General features: G+C 44.8%; 1 protein-coding gene across 2 annotated transcripts in view; it reads right to left on the bottom strand.

Moving 5' to 3' along the window:
* The window catches only part of ZBTB7C (zinc finger and BTB domain containing 7C), an 84,254-nt gene extending 76,943 nt beyond the window's left edge, over positions 1-7,311 (bottom strand). The window contains exon 1 of one of the 2 annotated variants that reach the window (XM_060280371.2): positions 6,879-7,311. In XM_060280371.2, coding sequence (XP_060136354.1) covers positions 6,879-7,012 — 134 coding nt within the window. In that variant the 5' untranslated portion in view covers positions 7,013-7,311. The remainder of the gene's footprint in view (positions 1-6,878) is intronic. The other variant, XM_060280373.2, reaches the window with a different exon arrangement.
* Between the last annotated feature and the right edge of the window lie 7,587 nt (positions 7,312-14,898).

The raw sequence follows: 14,898 nt of genomic DNA, 5'->3' as shown, positions 1-14,898 counted from the left end.
AACGCTGCAAATGCGGAAGTAGGTGTTCCAGTTTGTGAACTTTGCCTTGGAAGCTGGACATGTTACGCTTCCTGTTGAATCTGTCGGCTGTTGAGTCCCAAGCACCCACACAAGGCAGAGGTAAAATTTGGAGCTTTTGTTTTTGCTATTTGGGGGGGGGGGGTTGTTTGTGTGGCTTTTTCCTTTTTTTGACTGTGACTTGTTCGTCGTTTTATGGGACTGACTTATGATTGTGACTTGTGACTTCGTTTTTGTGACTGTGGCTTATGACTTTGTTTTTGTGACTTGTTTTTGTGACTGTGTGGAATCAGTTCAGCTACTGATTGATTGATTGTGTGACTGCAGAAATGGATAAAAGCCCCTCATCAATGACTATCAGTGCATGTAAGATTTTTTTTTAAAAAAATTATCATCTACAATGCTGTCTTATTTATTTTATAGTACAGTACACTGATATTGCTTTCATTTTATGGATCAATGGTCTCGTTAGATAGTAAAAATCATGTTAAATTGGTGTTTTGGGGTTGTTTTTAAAAGTCTGGAACGGATTAATCCATTTTGCATTGTTTTCTATGGTGAAGCACGCCTTGGTTTTAGAACGCTTTGCTTTTGGAACAGACATCTGGAACAGATTAAGTTTGAGAACCAAGGCACCACTGTATGCCATTGCACTAGCTTTTTGCAAAGGTCTACGGACTGCAAGGTGTGCCTTCAGAGGGTCCGCTGATATTCTTGAGAGGGGTCGATGCAAAGTGGGAAAACGAGACTTAACTGAAAAGAGGTCTCCACATTCCACAGCTAGTGTACTAAACTGAAACACTGGAATTACGTTTCCGAGAATAAATCCCCAACACCCAGATTTGCATAACCATGTTGCTTGCTTAGAGGTCGCTTGGTCAAGGAAGATGAATGAAGAAATCCTCAAACTGATGTCGGATGGAGAGCAAGTGAGTGTTCAGACATGTAAAAAAAAAAAAGGTAAAGGACCCCTGGCAGTTAAGTCCAGGCGCAGACGACTCTGGGGTTGCAGTGCTCATCTCGCTTTACTGGCTGAGGGAGCTTGTGTTTGTCCACAGACAGCTTTCCGGGTCATGTGGCCAGCATAACTAAGCCACTTCTGACACAACAGCAGTACCTATTTATCTACTTGCACTGGCATGCTTTTGAACTGCTATGTTGGAAGGAGCTGAGACAGAGCAATGGGAGCTCACCCTGTCATGTGGATTTGAACCGCCGACCTTCTGATCGGCAAGCCCAAAAGGCTCCATGGTTTAGACCACAGTGCCACCCACATCCTGTTCAGACATGTACACACCCACAAATACCACATGCTCGGTGGCTACCAAAAATGAAAATGGAGGTGCTTGAGAGAACCATAAGGTTTGTCAGAATACAAGTGTTCTTTATGACAAAAGGTCCAGGAGAAGAAGAAAAAAACAGAAAATCCGAATGGGACTTGAACATGTTCAATGGCGGTAGGATGCTGGGAGTCTGTTGAAGTGGAGGAAGCAGGCGGACAGAAAACCAACCAGAATGGAAGAGAGTGGAATGGATAATCTCAGAGTCGTAGAATCATAGAGTTGGAAGGGACCCCAAGGGTCATCTAGTCCAACCCCCTGCAATGCAGGGATCTCAACTAAGGCATCTATGAGAGCTGGCCATCCAACCTCTGCTTAAAAACTTCCAGTGAAGGAGAGTCCACCACCTTCCAAGGGAGTCTGCTCTTACCGCCAGAAAATTCCTCCTGATGTCTTGAACAAGACCACTCAACTGGGCAACCTCTTATTTCACTTGCTATGTTGCATACGCAGTTCAGCACTTTTTAAACAACTATGGGGAGGCAAGGCAACAAATTAGGTCCACCAGGGTAAGGACTTTTGACAGCTCAGTGGAATATTCCCCCTTTCTTCTCGCCCTGTGTACCCTCTAAATCTCCAAACCCTCTGGGACAGATGGGGGTATGTGGGAGCATAGAGGAACAGCAGGGGGTGGGGGAGTTTTCCTGCACAAATGGAAATCCTTGCTCTAGCAGATCTACATCGTTTGATACTGCCCAACTGTGTTCTCCTCACTCAGCTCTAGTGCTAAAAAGGCAGGGCTGTCCGTCTGAACCACTGCCCCTGAAGAGGACATATTTAGAATAAGAGATTCCCAGAATTGTAGAGTTGGAAGGGACCATGAGGGTCATCTAGTCCAACCCCCCGCCATGCAGGAATCTTTTTGCCCAACACGGGACTTGAATTTCCATGCTCTTCCAACTGAGCTATATTTGCTGGAGCACATTGCCTTTGCAATCAAAACAAAAGCAATAACTTAAAAAAAGCATCCTTTAGCACCAGCCTGAGCCACCGACAAGACCCACAACAAAGGGATTCAGGGGGTGTGATAGTTTTGTGGTGAAATCCATTGCTACAGTGTGGTTTCAGCCATGCAGCGTGTAGAGAGAGAAAATGCTGACTCCTGCATAAACACAGCAGGAAAGTGATTAGGTCCCACAACAGACCTTTGGCTGAAACGGAGAGATATGAAGACCCTCCGTGGGGTAAAATATCACAAACAACCACAGCTCTAGTCTTCAGAGGCTCTAATTGACTACTTTGACCACAAACGTAAATGCTACTGTGGGATTGGGGCAATGACATGAATTTTCATGCTTCCTTTGCTAGGAACATAACTATACACCTGAACGAAGAGAGCTGAATTCAGATTTCAATCCCAGCTGCAGGGATTTAACAACAGCAAGAAGTTCTTCTGTAGCGCAACTGCTATTTTCCCTTTTTAATAAGATTTTATTAAGACTTTTCACAATACAGTGGTACCTCCGGTTACGAACTTAATTCGTTCCGGAGGTCCGTTCTTAAACTGAAACTGTTCTTATCCTGAGGTGCGCTTTCGCTATTGGGGCCTCCCGCTGCGCACGTGCCTCTGGCGCGCAATTTTCATTCGCATCCTGGGGCAAAGTTCACAACCAGGAGCCGCTACTTCCTGTTCATAACCCGAAGTGTTTGTAACCAGAAGCGTTCATAACCAGAGGTACCACTGTACATTACAAAATAAAACGGAAACAAAGAGACGAATACAAAGTCCTCTCTCACAGGTAAATCTTAACTCTTACCCCACTCAGAAAGAGGTGAATCTCTCAGCTCGCACCTGAGAGCTTCCGTTTCTTCTCAAAGCCTCTCATCCTGGGAGATCTACCCTTCCCTGCTTCTCACACCAACCAACCACCACCTTCATCTTCATAACACAACTGTTCAAAGGGCATTGAGTTGGTTCGCACAACATGCTAAGCCAAACCTCGTTTCTTTTTGGGCCACAGCTTATAGAGGCAGTTTGGTCCGGTTCAGAGGGAGTCTAAGTTCAAACAACACACCTAACCAAACCTGGCATGGCATGGCAGCAAAAAAGGACCCAGGGTTGCGAGATCATCTCTGAGAGCTTGTAATGTCCACTTACTGTAGACAAATGGGTTGAAGAGTCAAGAGAGACAGTTCTTTAAGGCACCTTGGTGAGCTCATGGCAGAGGTGAAATTTGAAGTAGCGACCTAGCTGTGATTTAGGCATCCTAGGGGACCTTTCCAAAGCTTTCAGAGGTCCTTTCGAAATCTACAGTTTCTTGATTCTATGACTTCTGAATTTATAACTATGTTTTAGACACTATGTTATTCCAGTTCTCAATTTCATTTAATTCATTTTTTGCATGCACACTACTGAATTGTACTAATTTCTGGTGAGTGCTGGTCTTCTGCTTAGCAGTGGAGGGTTTTCAAGTCCTGAGGTGCACTTATTTGGGCTGCAATGTTCTGTTTCCTTGCTTAGCTGTTGAAACTAACTCTGCAAACATGCACAGGGCTCCGAAAAAATTACTGACAGCGAATGTCATGTAATCAGAGCAATTGTAAGAACATGTTTATTACCCTGAAATGTGAAAACTACAACGTGGGGGCTGCAAGGGAATCTATATTTTGCAAAATGATGGAGGAAAACTTTGGTTTGGTTTGTAGTTTACAGTACACAAAGCAAAACAGATCCATCTTTTGAAATCTGCACATTGCACTGAATTTTGCAGTGTCGTTCTCCAACCAAAATGTGTATATCAGGGGAAAGTATGGATTAAAATACACATATTATTAAAAATAACATTTAAAATGCATTATATTAGGGGGAATTGCTTGCAAATAAAAATAAACAAAAATGCTTGCAAAAAAAGAAGAAATCTGCTCTAAAATGCTGGTGAATTTTCATTAGGACAGTCTTTAACGAACAAAAAAAGCAAAACGATGTGGAAATGTGGCAAAGTGAACTTAACATAAGACTGAAATAATGAGAAACTGGGAGAAACAGAAATCGATAGTTATGTCTAACTTTATTCTTGGGGAATACCACTGGACTTAGGGCTAACCCTTTCAACTACCGTCTTAAGCCTCTGTGTGTGTATTCTCTGTTCCTGCATTTAACCCTTGCTACACCTGCTTCTTCCTCTGCCCTTCCCCTATGTTTTTAGCTCCCCTTTACAAGGAGCAACCTCCTTGGATCAATGCAAGTTGCTTGCCTATGTTGCACAGGAAAGCAGCATGTATAATGACAGTACTATATATAATATTACTAATAACGTCAACAGCAACACTAAAAGGCTTGCTTGTTTGGCTCGCGCACCGTCTTTTTGCGACGCGAACCAATGTTGTCAGAAAATAAAGAGAACCTAGAGCTACCACCCACATTTCACCTAGAGCAACAGTGAAAGCAAAATCTGGATAGTTTCTCATGCGAAAGATGCGAGGAATTTGGGAGAAAAGCAAAAAAGAGTTCTGTAAAGACTAGTAAATATTCGTGGGGTGGCAGTGGCTGTGGCATGGCACAAAGCAATCACTGGATTTTTCCTAAAGAGATATTTGAGGCGAGTTTTGAGCTTCTTCCTCATTTAAATTTCAAGGAAATGTTTGGTACATCTCGCAATGTTTTCCAGCAAAGTTTGGGGGAAGTGTTAAGCCTCTGAAGTCTTTGGACAAAAATGGGTGTTTGTGTACAAACATGATAAACACATTGTGTGTGTGTGTGTGTTAGTGGAGGAGCAATTTCTTAACAGATATCCATGAGACGATTGTGCCTCAGAAATCCCAAGAGTGACCAAAAGTTCAGTGTCCCTAACCTTGGTGTGATTTAAGGAAACCCACAGTCCAACCATCAATGGATTGTTGAAACAATCTGTACTCCAGTCAAAGAAAATCCTACAAGACTGATGGTATCAAGCTGCTCTTTACAAAAGAAACTGAAAAACGCACTATTCCCGAAAGGCCATATAGCAGTTTTCCACGACGATTTCAGGTACGTATTGTGCAGAAGAAGAAAAAGAAAATGCACACCTCCTGGCTAAGGAAGGAGAACAATTCGATTCTGTTTACATTTAAAAGTGAAGCTGCCTAATTTGTACTTTACATAACAATACACAATCTGAAACACAGCCATCTTTTTATTACAGAAATTCGCACCTCTGAATTTTTCAGGGCACTTCTCCAAGCAAGTAATCTGTACAAAGATGCATAAATGGACTGTGTGCCTCTATTAGTAACGACAGCATACAAAAATAAGTTATATTCAGGGGGGGGCGGATGCTTTCCAAAAACTTGTTTATCAGGGGAACTGCACACAAAACTTCAGGAGTAATTTGATGGTGAACTTTCACAAGGGAATTTTTCTTTAAAAAAAGAAAACTGATGTAGAAATGTGGAGAAATTATCTTAAGAATGGAAAAATGGGAAACATAGATTGACAGATTTGCTCATCTCTAATCCTGACCTCATTCAGCTATGAGAGGCAAGAGGTTTTATACTGATGGACGATCAAGCACATCGCTACAATTTCTATGTCACACCATAAGGTATAAAATACTATTTTCACCATGGTGATCCAGCGAATGTTTGCAACAATTTTTTAAAAAACCAACATACACCTGAGTCTGCAGTCCTATACACACAGGTTGAACTGTGAAAAGACCTCATCTGTTTCCTAGTATCTGATTTGAAAGGGGGGGGGATAGCCACACAAAAGTTGCACAGAGCTATTCACAGGATATTCCGTCCCGAGTTTCAGATCACAATGACACAATGGTTATAAGATAGTTTCTTGTTTTCCGTACATAATGACAGACTTCTTCCCTGAGAGCAATGGAACCAGTCGCTTTGAGTGGCTTCTAAAACTACAGCCCTGAGTATCGGCAGCATTCAATTCCAGGGTAAGTCTTTACTCGACATGTTTGTTGAGGCACAAAGGAGCATAAAGGCGACCGTCAGGTGTACGAATCAACCCCCATGCAAAAGGGAGATTCAAACAAAGCTGAAAAAGAGACAAGCTTGTCGGATACAAAAATCCAGTATGCCCAAACTCACTGTAAGACACTAAAACAACAAGGTATGTCCATGCCACATTTTGCCAGCCAAAAAAGAAAAGAAAAAGAAGATTAAAAATAATGTATTGAATCCATCATGGGGGGGAAACATGCAAAAAAAATGAAGATGCTGTTACTATCTGCTGGGTTGACGTCAAGCCAAGATGCCAGTGTGTTTTGGAAGGATTTAAGAAGCACTAAAAAGACAGGAGAGAGAGAGAGAATCACAGCTTCTCCTTTGAATAGCAATTAACAAAACATGTTGGCTGTGATAGACTGTAAAAGAGAACAGTAAACCGAAACACGCTATGGCACTTCAGGCAGACTGGAAACATTTTTTTAATTAACCAAATTAGCCTCTGCACAGAGAAGACAGGATGCTTCCTTGTGATTAAATAAACTTGGAAGCACTGAAAATAATAAACTCCAACCACCCTTCTTGGGGAAAGAGCCGAAGCAGGGGAGAGAGAGAGGAGAGACAAGCCTGACCTACCTCCGCAACTCTTTCCTCCTCCTTTCCCCTGGAGCCTTCAGTCGTAAAAACGTGCTGCTCTGTTTTAGAAAGACATCTGCAAAAAAGCATTCTCCCCGAGCGTCTGCAGCAGAACGTAGTAGCTTGTCCCTCATTTGAAAGAGGAAAGTTAAGCCCTTCTAGGAGCGGTTTGAAGGATTCCTTCCCACCACTCCCTGTAAACCAAAAGAATTTGGCACCCAGCCCTGGCTGTCCACCTGTACGAAAGGCTTAACAGTACGCGGGGGAAGCCAGCGCCTATTTTGGATGCTCCCTTCTCACCAACTGCGTTCTTCTGAAAGACTTTCTCTTTCTTTCTTTCTTTCCTCCTTTCTTCTTAAAGAAAGGCAGGCTCTTGCCCAGGCTCCTGCCATCTAAGCAGCAGTTTTGCAAACCGAGAGCACAGGCTCTGAATAACTAACTAGACAAACAGCAGATTTAAAAGGCAGATATAGTTAAAACATAATTAAATTAGGGGAAAAAATGCAATGCAATTAGTTACACCTTAACTATAACGAATGCATTCCTTCTGTGCAAATTTAAAAGACATCCGTGGATCACAGAGAGCTTAATTTATACACACACGCACCATGCAATATGCTATAAAATACCTAAGCCATGCAAGGTTTAAACCTATTGTACTGGAATATATAGTGAACTGTGTTCGGGGTATGTGTTTAGAGGGGAGCAGGGAGGAGATTGTTTGACGTAGGTTTGCCTCTGCTGACCTGGTGCCTTCCAAAGGTTTTGACTGCAACTCCCATCAGGCTGGCTAGTCCAAAACCTCTGGAGGGCAGATAGAGGGCATTTTAAAGGGTAGTAGGTTTGGGACGTGGCAGAGTATGAAATGGCAGTTGCGGAGGGATCCACCCAGTTGGAAGGAGGAGAGGAAAAATGGATGAGGAGGGTAGAGGAGATTATCTGGACAGGAATGTGTGGAGGAGATTACTAGTTCTAACTGCATCCATCCCAGGCTGAATTCCTGCACGTAAGGGACCGAACCCCTACCCTGATACCTTGGCACATGCCATGCTATTATTAATATATATATATAATGCAACTGCAGTAAAATGAAGTGGCAGAATCCTGTGATGGCGGAGGTGGTGGTAGAATAACAGACCCTCCAAGTGCCCCTCTTTTCCAAGGACTGTCCTGGATTTACAGAAGCCGTCCTGGTTTCTGATTTGATCCTGGAATGTCCCACTTTTCCTTAGGACGTCCCTATTTTCATCAGAGAAATGTTGGAGTGTATGGAATAGATCGTACCACCTCAGGTTTGGGAGGTCTTTTCTTTTGAATGCACTACTACCACATTTTTATTTTTATTTTAAAAAAATACCCTTTAAAAGCAGCAACAAACTTTTGCACCAAGGAGAAATTAGCTCAGCTCCTTCCTTCTTGTGCTACCGTGTTTCTCCAAAAATAAGACACTGTCTTATATTTATTTTTCCTCAAAAAACAACAACACTGTGGCTTATTTTCAGGGGATGTCTTATTTTTTTATTAAGTATGCCTATCACTATAGCTTATTTTCGGGGTGTGGCTTATATTCGGGGTATGGCTCATTTTCGGAGAAACACGGTAGCTTCTACTTTCAGGGAAGTGGGTGATTTGCTTCGCTTTTAAATCTAGGGGACCATTGCGGGGTTGCCATATGTCCTCTTTTTCCAGGACGCCTCCTCTTTCTCGTGGGTATGTAAAATGAGAGTCGTCCTAGCAATCCATAGTTAAAAGTAGAAGTCTGCAAATGTGCCCTCTTTTTTGCTCTTCAAAATATGGCAACCCTAAATCTCCAGTCCGCCGTATTCTGCTCTACCACCTCAGGAGCAATTTACCTCTCAATTCCAGTCTCATTCTGCATGCTTGGGCCGCCAGCTTTCAGCTTCTGAGTTATCAACTTGGAAGATCCCCATTGAAATCCCGACTTTACTATGAACCAGTCTTTCGGTGCCTTTAGGCATGTCTCCCCTACTCCTCCCTCCCCCCCCCAGCCTCAGTCCTTCCATCTGCCAAATGGGAGCGGTAATATTAATCGAATTTATGAGGTTGCTGTAAGGATTGCCGAGATCAGAATACTCTAAAAAGTTCCATGGAAAGGCTAAGTTTGATTACCCTTATCGACGACACCCAAAACTTTATCCGGCCCAACTTTTCTGCTTGCTAAGGGCAGAGCTCCTGAAATACAACCAACCAATTCAAATGATGAACAAGCAGCAATCTGCGTGCCGACAAGTTGGGCGAGGCTTTACTTTAATTGCAGAAGTTGAATGCTTAGGGGACCTTATTTATTTTTTATTTTTTAAATGGTTTTGGAATCCTTTGGTTTCTAAACGTCCTCTCCCACCTTTCTCTTACAATCCCACACCCAACCCGCTATCAGCAACTTCTCTGGCTACTGGCTTTCTAAGGAGTGTCTGGGTACATTAATCAGCAGAGCCTGTGCAAACCATACGCCAGCCCCCAAGATAAGGTCCTAGCAAAATCTGGGCCATGTCCAGTAAATGCCAATCTACCCAGCCTTGGAAATGAAGAAGAAGAAGAAAGAAAATTGCCTCCCAGTGGTTTTCCGGTTATATCGCCCTAGGAGGAATACACCCTTGTGTATATCTGCTCGCCCACCTCCCAGTTTGAGCCCCCACCCATCAAGATTTCTGGGGGGAGGGTGAAGTGTACGAAGAACAGAAGGCTAGCATCGTAAAGTCGACCATGGGAGGAGAGAAGCTGAAGGACAGAACCCCTGGCATAACCAACCAGCCAAAAGGCAGTAAAAGACTCCCCTTAAAGGGCTGCCACATGGAAGATGGAGCAAGGTTGTTTTTTGCTGCCCCGGAGGGTAGGGTCAGAAGAGCAGAGACACCACCTTGCCGACAAAGGTCCGTATAGTTAAAGCTATGGTTTTCCCAGTAGTGATGTATGGAAGTGAGAGCTGGATCATAAAGAAGGCTGATCGCCGAAGAATTGATGGTGCTGGAGGAGACTCTTGAGAGTCCCATGGACTGCAAGAAGATCAAACCTACCCATTCTTAAGGAAATCAGCCTGGAAGGACAGATCCTGAAGCTGAGGCTCCAATACTTTGGCCAACTCATGAGAAGAGAAGACTCCCTGGAAGAGAAGACCCTGGTGCTGGGAAAGATTGAGGGCACAAGGAGAAGGGGGCGACAGAGGACGAGATGGTTGGACAGTGTTCTCAAAGCTACGAACATGAGTCTGACCAAACTGCGGGAGGCAGTGGAAGACAGGAGTGCCTGGTGTGCTATGGTCCATGGGGTCACGAAGAGTCGGTCATGACTAAACGACTAAACAACAACAACAAGGGGTAGGGTCCAAGCCAACACTCAAAATACAGGGAAGGAGATTCCGATTAAACGTTGGTAAGAACTTTCTGATGGCAAGCGCTGCTCGACAGTGGACTGCATTACCTTGGGAGATGGTGGGCACGCCTTCACTGGCGGTTTTTAAACAAGGGTTGGATGGCCATCTGTCGGGGATTCGTTGATTCCTGCACCACAGGGGGCTGGACTAGAGGACCCCTGAGGACCCTTCCAATGCCCTGGAAAATGCAATGGAAAGACCTCTCCTGGACAGAGGCTTGAAGTGAGCACTTGGCACTGTAGGCTGGAAGACCCATTCTAGGCTACACTGTGGTACCTGCCTTTCAGTAGGGATGCTATAGGAATCTGTCCGGAAACTTGTGCTGAAATGGCGAAGTTAGCTGCCAGGAGAAGAGGGCATAATGTCGAAGCATTTAAGGAGGAATAGAGACCATTGATGGATTATCTATCAAAGTATCACCCATGCATGAAGTCACAGACAGGATTTGAAATACAGTAGAAGCAGTGGATTACTGAAAAAACTAAGAAAAGCAAAGTTTAGATAGTAAAAGCACATGTATTATAAATCAGCTAATAAAAAACAAACAACAGGAAAGGAGGTGTGGGAAGTCAAGAAGAAAGTTACGTTGATTTTTTTTTTTTATAGGATGGTAAATGGTTTTTTTTTTTTTTGAGATTTAATAAACTTTAATAGATATTACTGTTTTCCTAGAAAAAGAGGGGGAGGCTATATAGTCTGGCAAGTAGGGCTAGTAATCGCTGTCAACTTTTCTTTTCCAGCCTGCAGTTCGCTGTCATTATTTTTTTAGCATGTGGGAAAAAACCACGTGACAATCACATAACAATCACATCATTAATTATGTTATTACATGTGGCTAGAGCTTTGGGCTTCCCCCAATGAATCCTGGGAAGTGTAGTTTGTTAAGGGTGCTGAGAGTTGCTAGCAGATTCCCTATTCGCCTCCCATAGTTCCCTGGGAAGAGGGGTTTCTTTTAGAAGTCCGCTTACCCCTTTTGGTGCTGCAGCATTGCGGGACGGAGGAGGATTCACTGGGGCCCCGACAGAAGAATTCAAACTGCCGTGCGCTTTCTGGTGGGTGGAGGGGGAATAAGCCTCAGCCACCTATCAGGAACCAGCTCCTAGCCTGCACCCTGCTTTGGAAAACGGGGGTGCAGGCTGGGACTTGGGCTGTGCCAGGGGGCGGAGCTGATGGAGCCAGCGGTGGGCTTCCTCGGAGCCGCCCCTTGCCCATTTCAGCAGCCTACACCTGGAGCTCAGCCTGCTTGTTCCTGCGCGGGGTTTTCTTGCCCACCTTCCCATGGTTTACGCTGATAGTCAATGACTTTGCTGTGGCTATGGTGGTTGCCATTCTTTATGGGGTAGGAAATTGCCCACTGGGCTAATTGGCTCTGACCCAGTGGTTTTGCCTATCTCATAGCAATCGTCACAACTGGTTGGGCATTGGGGCAATCCTTTGTTTTGGACGGAGGGGAGGTTGTAGTCTCCGCCTGCCCCTCCAAACGCTGGGGTATCCCGTGAAACGGATCTGGGGGGAGTGGCCATTTCCGCGTGCCCAGGGCCGAAGGCAATTCCCCCCCCCCCCCCACGACGGTCCCTGCAGAGGTCTTCCTATTGGATGTAAGTTTTAGGAACCTCCACCCGGATTGACCACGCGTCACTTCCAGCGGGTGGGCTGGAAGTATTTAGATTGCCCAAGCCAAACCTCTTTCGTCTTTATTCGATAAAGTTGCAGCCTGTTTTGACCCCAAACCAGTTTTATTAGTCTCTTATTTATATGACCAAACTGCGGGAGGCAGTGGAAGACAGGAGTGCCTGGCGTGCTATGGTCCATGGGGTCACGAAGAGTCGGACACGACTAAACGACTAAACAACAAACAACAACAACATTTATATGGGTTGGGGTATGGGAAGTCCGATGACTGGTCCTGCAGCCACTCTGTGAATTGTTACTCTGTGAGGGGAACAGGAACCTCCTAAAAATTCTCAGCACCCTTAAAAAAGCACAGTTCACAAAATTATTTGGGGGAAGCCATGACTGCTGGAAATGATATGATATGGTATGGACAGGGCCTTTAAAATTTCAGCAGGCTAAGAAAAAACTCGCCATCATTTTCCTGAGTTGAACTGAGCCACTGATGTTGTATCTTCTGCTTATAGTAACAAAACTTTATTTCCTTCCTTCGTTCTTTCCCATTTTCCTTCCCTCCGCCTATTTTTGCTGCGGGCAAACATTTAATATTGCTTCTCCCGAACTAAAATATCCAGCTGACCCGATTTCCTCCCTCTTCTCCCATCCTCCGTATTACGTCTGAAAAGTGCTCCAAGGCTGACAATGTATTGACCGAGTTTCAGTTGGAAATTAAACTCTTTATGGCCTTCCTACAAATCCAATGAAAAATATATACATGCCCATGAAGAAAATATGCTACAGTCAAAGGCTGGCTCTTCTAATCGGCCACATTGCACCGCCTGTTGTTTAATAGATGACCTGTCTTAGCAATCCGGCAGAACGGTGCATTTTTCACTCCAGGTTCGAAACGAAGAGACGTGGGTTTTATGCACTTTTAAGTAGAAGTTGCTGGTATCTGCAGGTGAGATTCCCCACGTCACTAGTGGCAGGGCCAGAGACAACAGCAGACTGAGAGAGATGAATACAGGGATCACTTTCATACAGTAGGTTAGTTTCTGTTGGTTCAGAAAAGATCTAGAGGTGTATGAGAGGCAGATTTTAAAAACACTTTTTATGCTTTATTTTGCTGCCGCAACAGACCACCATTCCCCCCCCCCCCCCGCACACACGCACAATGCCTCAGACACAACATTGCTGAGACACTGGGCTGTGTGTGGGTGCACTCCCCAACAAGTGTTGACTATGTTCTCCAAAAACGTTAACCCTCCTAAAGTTTTGGTGTTCTTTGAGGGGTGGGGAGAGAATTCTTGTTCGGTTTATGGTCTCGGTCCAGTAGACCTGAAGGAGCGTCTCCACCCCCATTGTTCTGCCCGGACACTGAGGTCCAGCACCGAGGGCCTTCTGGCGGTTCCCTCGTTGCGAGAAGCCAAGTTGCAGGGAACCAGGCAGAGGGCCTTCTCGGTGGTGGCGCCCGCCCTGCGGAACGCCCTCCCACATAGCTGCCAAGTTTTCCCTTTTCTCGCGAGGAAGCCTATTCAGCATGAGGGAAAATCCCTGTAAAAAAGGGATAACTTGGCAGCTATGCTCCCATCAGATGTCAAAGAAAAAAACAGCTACCTATTATTAATCACTATTATTTGCAATCTCTCTCCCCTCCCCACCCCGCTTAAACTCTTAGTTATTCCATGACACTGTCACAACAGAAACATTGCTTGTGGGGCGAGGGATGTGGCGTGATGCTGAACTGTGAAGATTGGCAGGGAAGAGTATATTAATTTGCTTAATTGGGCGGCTGGCACTGGCATCAAGGAAAACCTGCAGCCCATTTGCATGAGGCTGGGACGGAAGAACGTTTGGCTTTAAGAAACTGGTTTTGGAACTGGTTGGTGGATGATGCTGACTCCAGAGAAGGAAAGGGCGTTGAGGGAAAGAGGCAGGGAAGGGTGGCTTTGGAAACCTTGGCAAGAGGAGGGAGAAACTTTATGAGACCTTTCGTTGAGCACATAACACTAGCGTACAAAGCGTTAGAATGCTAGAAAATCTGCAAATTGCTGTGGAACTGTGGAGAACTGAATTCAAAGTTGGAAAAACGAGAGACAGAGAGAAACAGATCTCTAAATAAACCAGGGCTGGTTTGGATGTTTATAAACTACAACTAATCCAGAACGCAGCAGCTAGATTGGTGACTGGGAGTGGCCACCGAGACCATATCATGCCGGTCCTGAAAGACCTACATTGGCACCCAGTATGTTTCCGAGCACAATTCAAAGTGTTGGTGCTGACTTCTAAAGCCATAAACAGCCTCAGCCCAGTATACCCAAAGGAGCGTCTCCACCCCTGTTGTTCATCCCGGACACTGAGGTCCAGCTCCGAGGGCTTTCTGGTGGTTTCCTCCCTGCGAAAAGTGAGGCTACAGGGAACCAGGCAGAGGACCTTCTTGGTAGTGGCACCCTCCCTGTGAAACGCCCTCCCATCAGATGTCAAGGAAATAAACAACTACCTGACTTTTAGAAGACATCTGAAGGCAGCCCTGTTTAGGGAAGTTTTTAATGGTTGGTGATTTATTGTATTTTTAAAATATTTTGTTGGAAGCTGCCCAGAGATGAGCGGGATAGAAATAAATCATCATCATCATCATCATCGGCACTCCCAAGGCTAAAGGTTGAGGCGAAATCGTTTTTTAAAAAGTTATGTCCACTTGCTCTTCAACTATTGATTTTATAAGGCTGAAAGACCATCTCCTTCCCTACAGACCCTCTCTGGTATTAAGATCAGCAGAGGAGACCCCCTTGTTGCACTGCCACCTCAGAAATTCGGAGGGATGGCCTGCGAGATGGCAGCTTCTGTGGCAGCTCCTAAGTTGTGAAACTTCCTCCCCACAGAGGTGCGCCTCACACCTTCACTACACAGTTTTCGGGGAATGTTGAAGACATTTTTACCTCAGCCTTCGATGCCTAAGATATATCATTCTAGGACCCACCCATCTCTTGTGACTGCCATTTGTTTCGAACAGATCTC

Source organism: Zootoca vivipara, chromosome 10 (assembly GCF_965207765.1).
Source record: "Zootoca vivipara chromosome 10, rZooViv2.hap1.1, whole genome shotgun sequence".
NCBI lineage: Eukaryota > Metazoa > Chordata > Lepidosauria > Squamata > Lacertidae > Zootoca > Zootoca vivipara.
The sequence above is the reverse complement of the archived record's forward strand: the minus strand, read 5'-3'. Positions and strand labels throughout refer to the sequence as shown.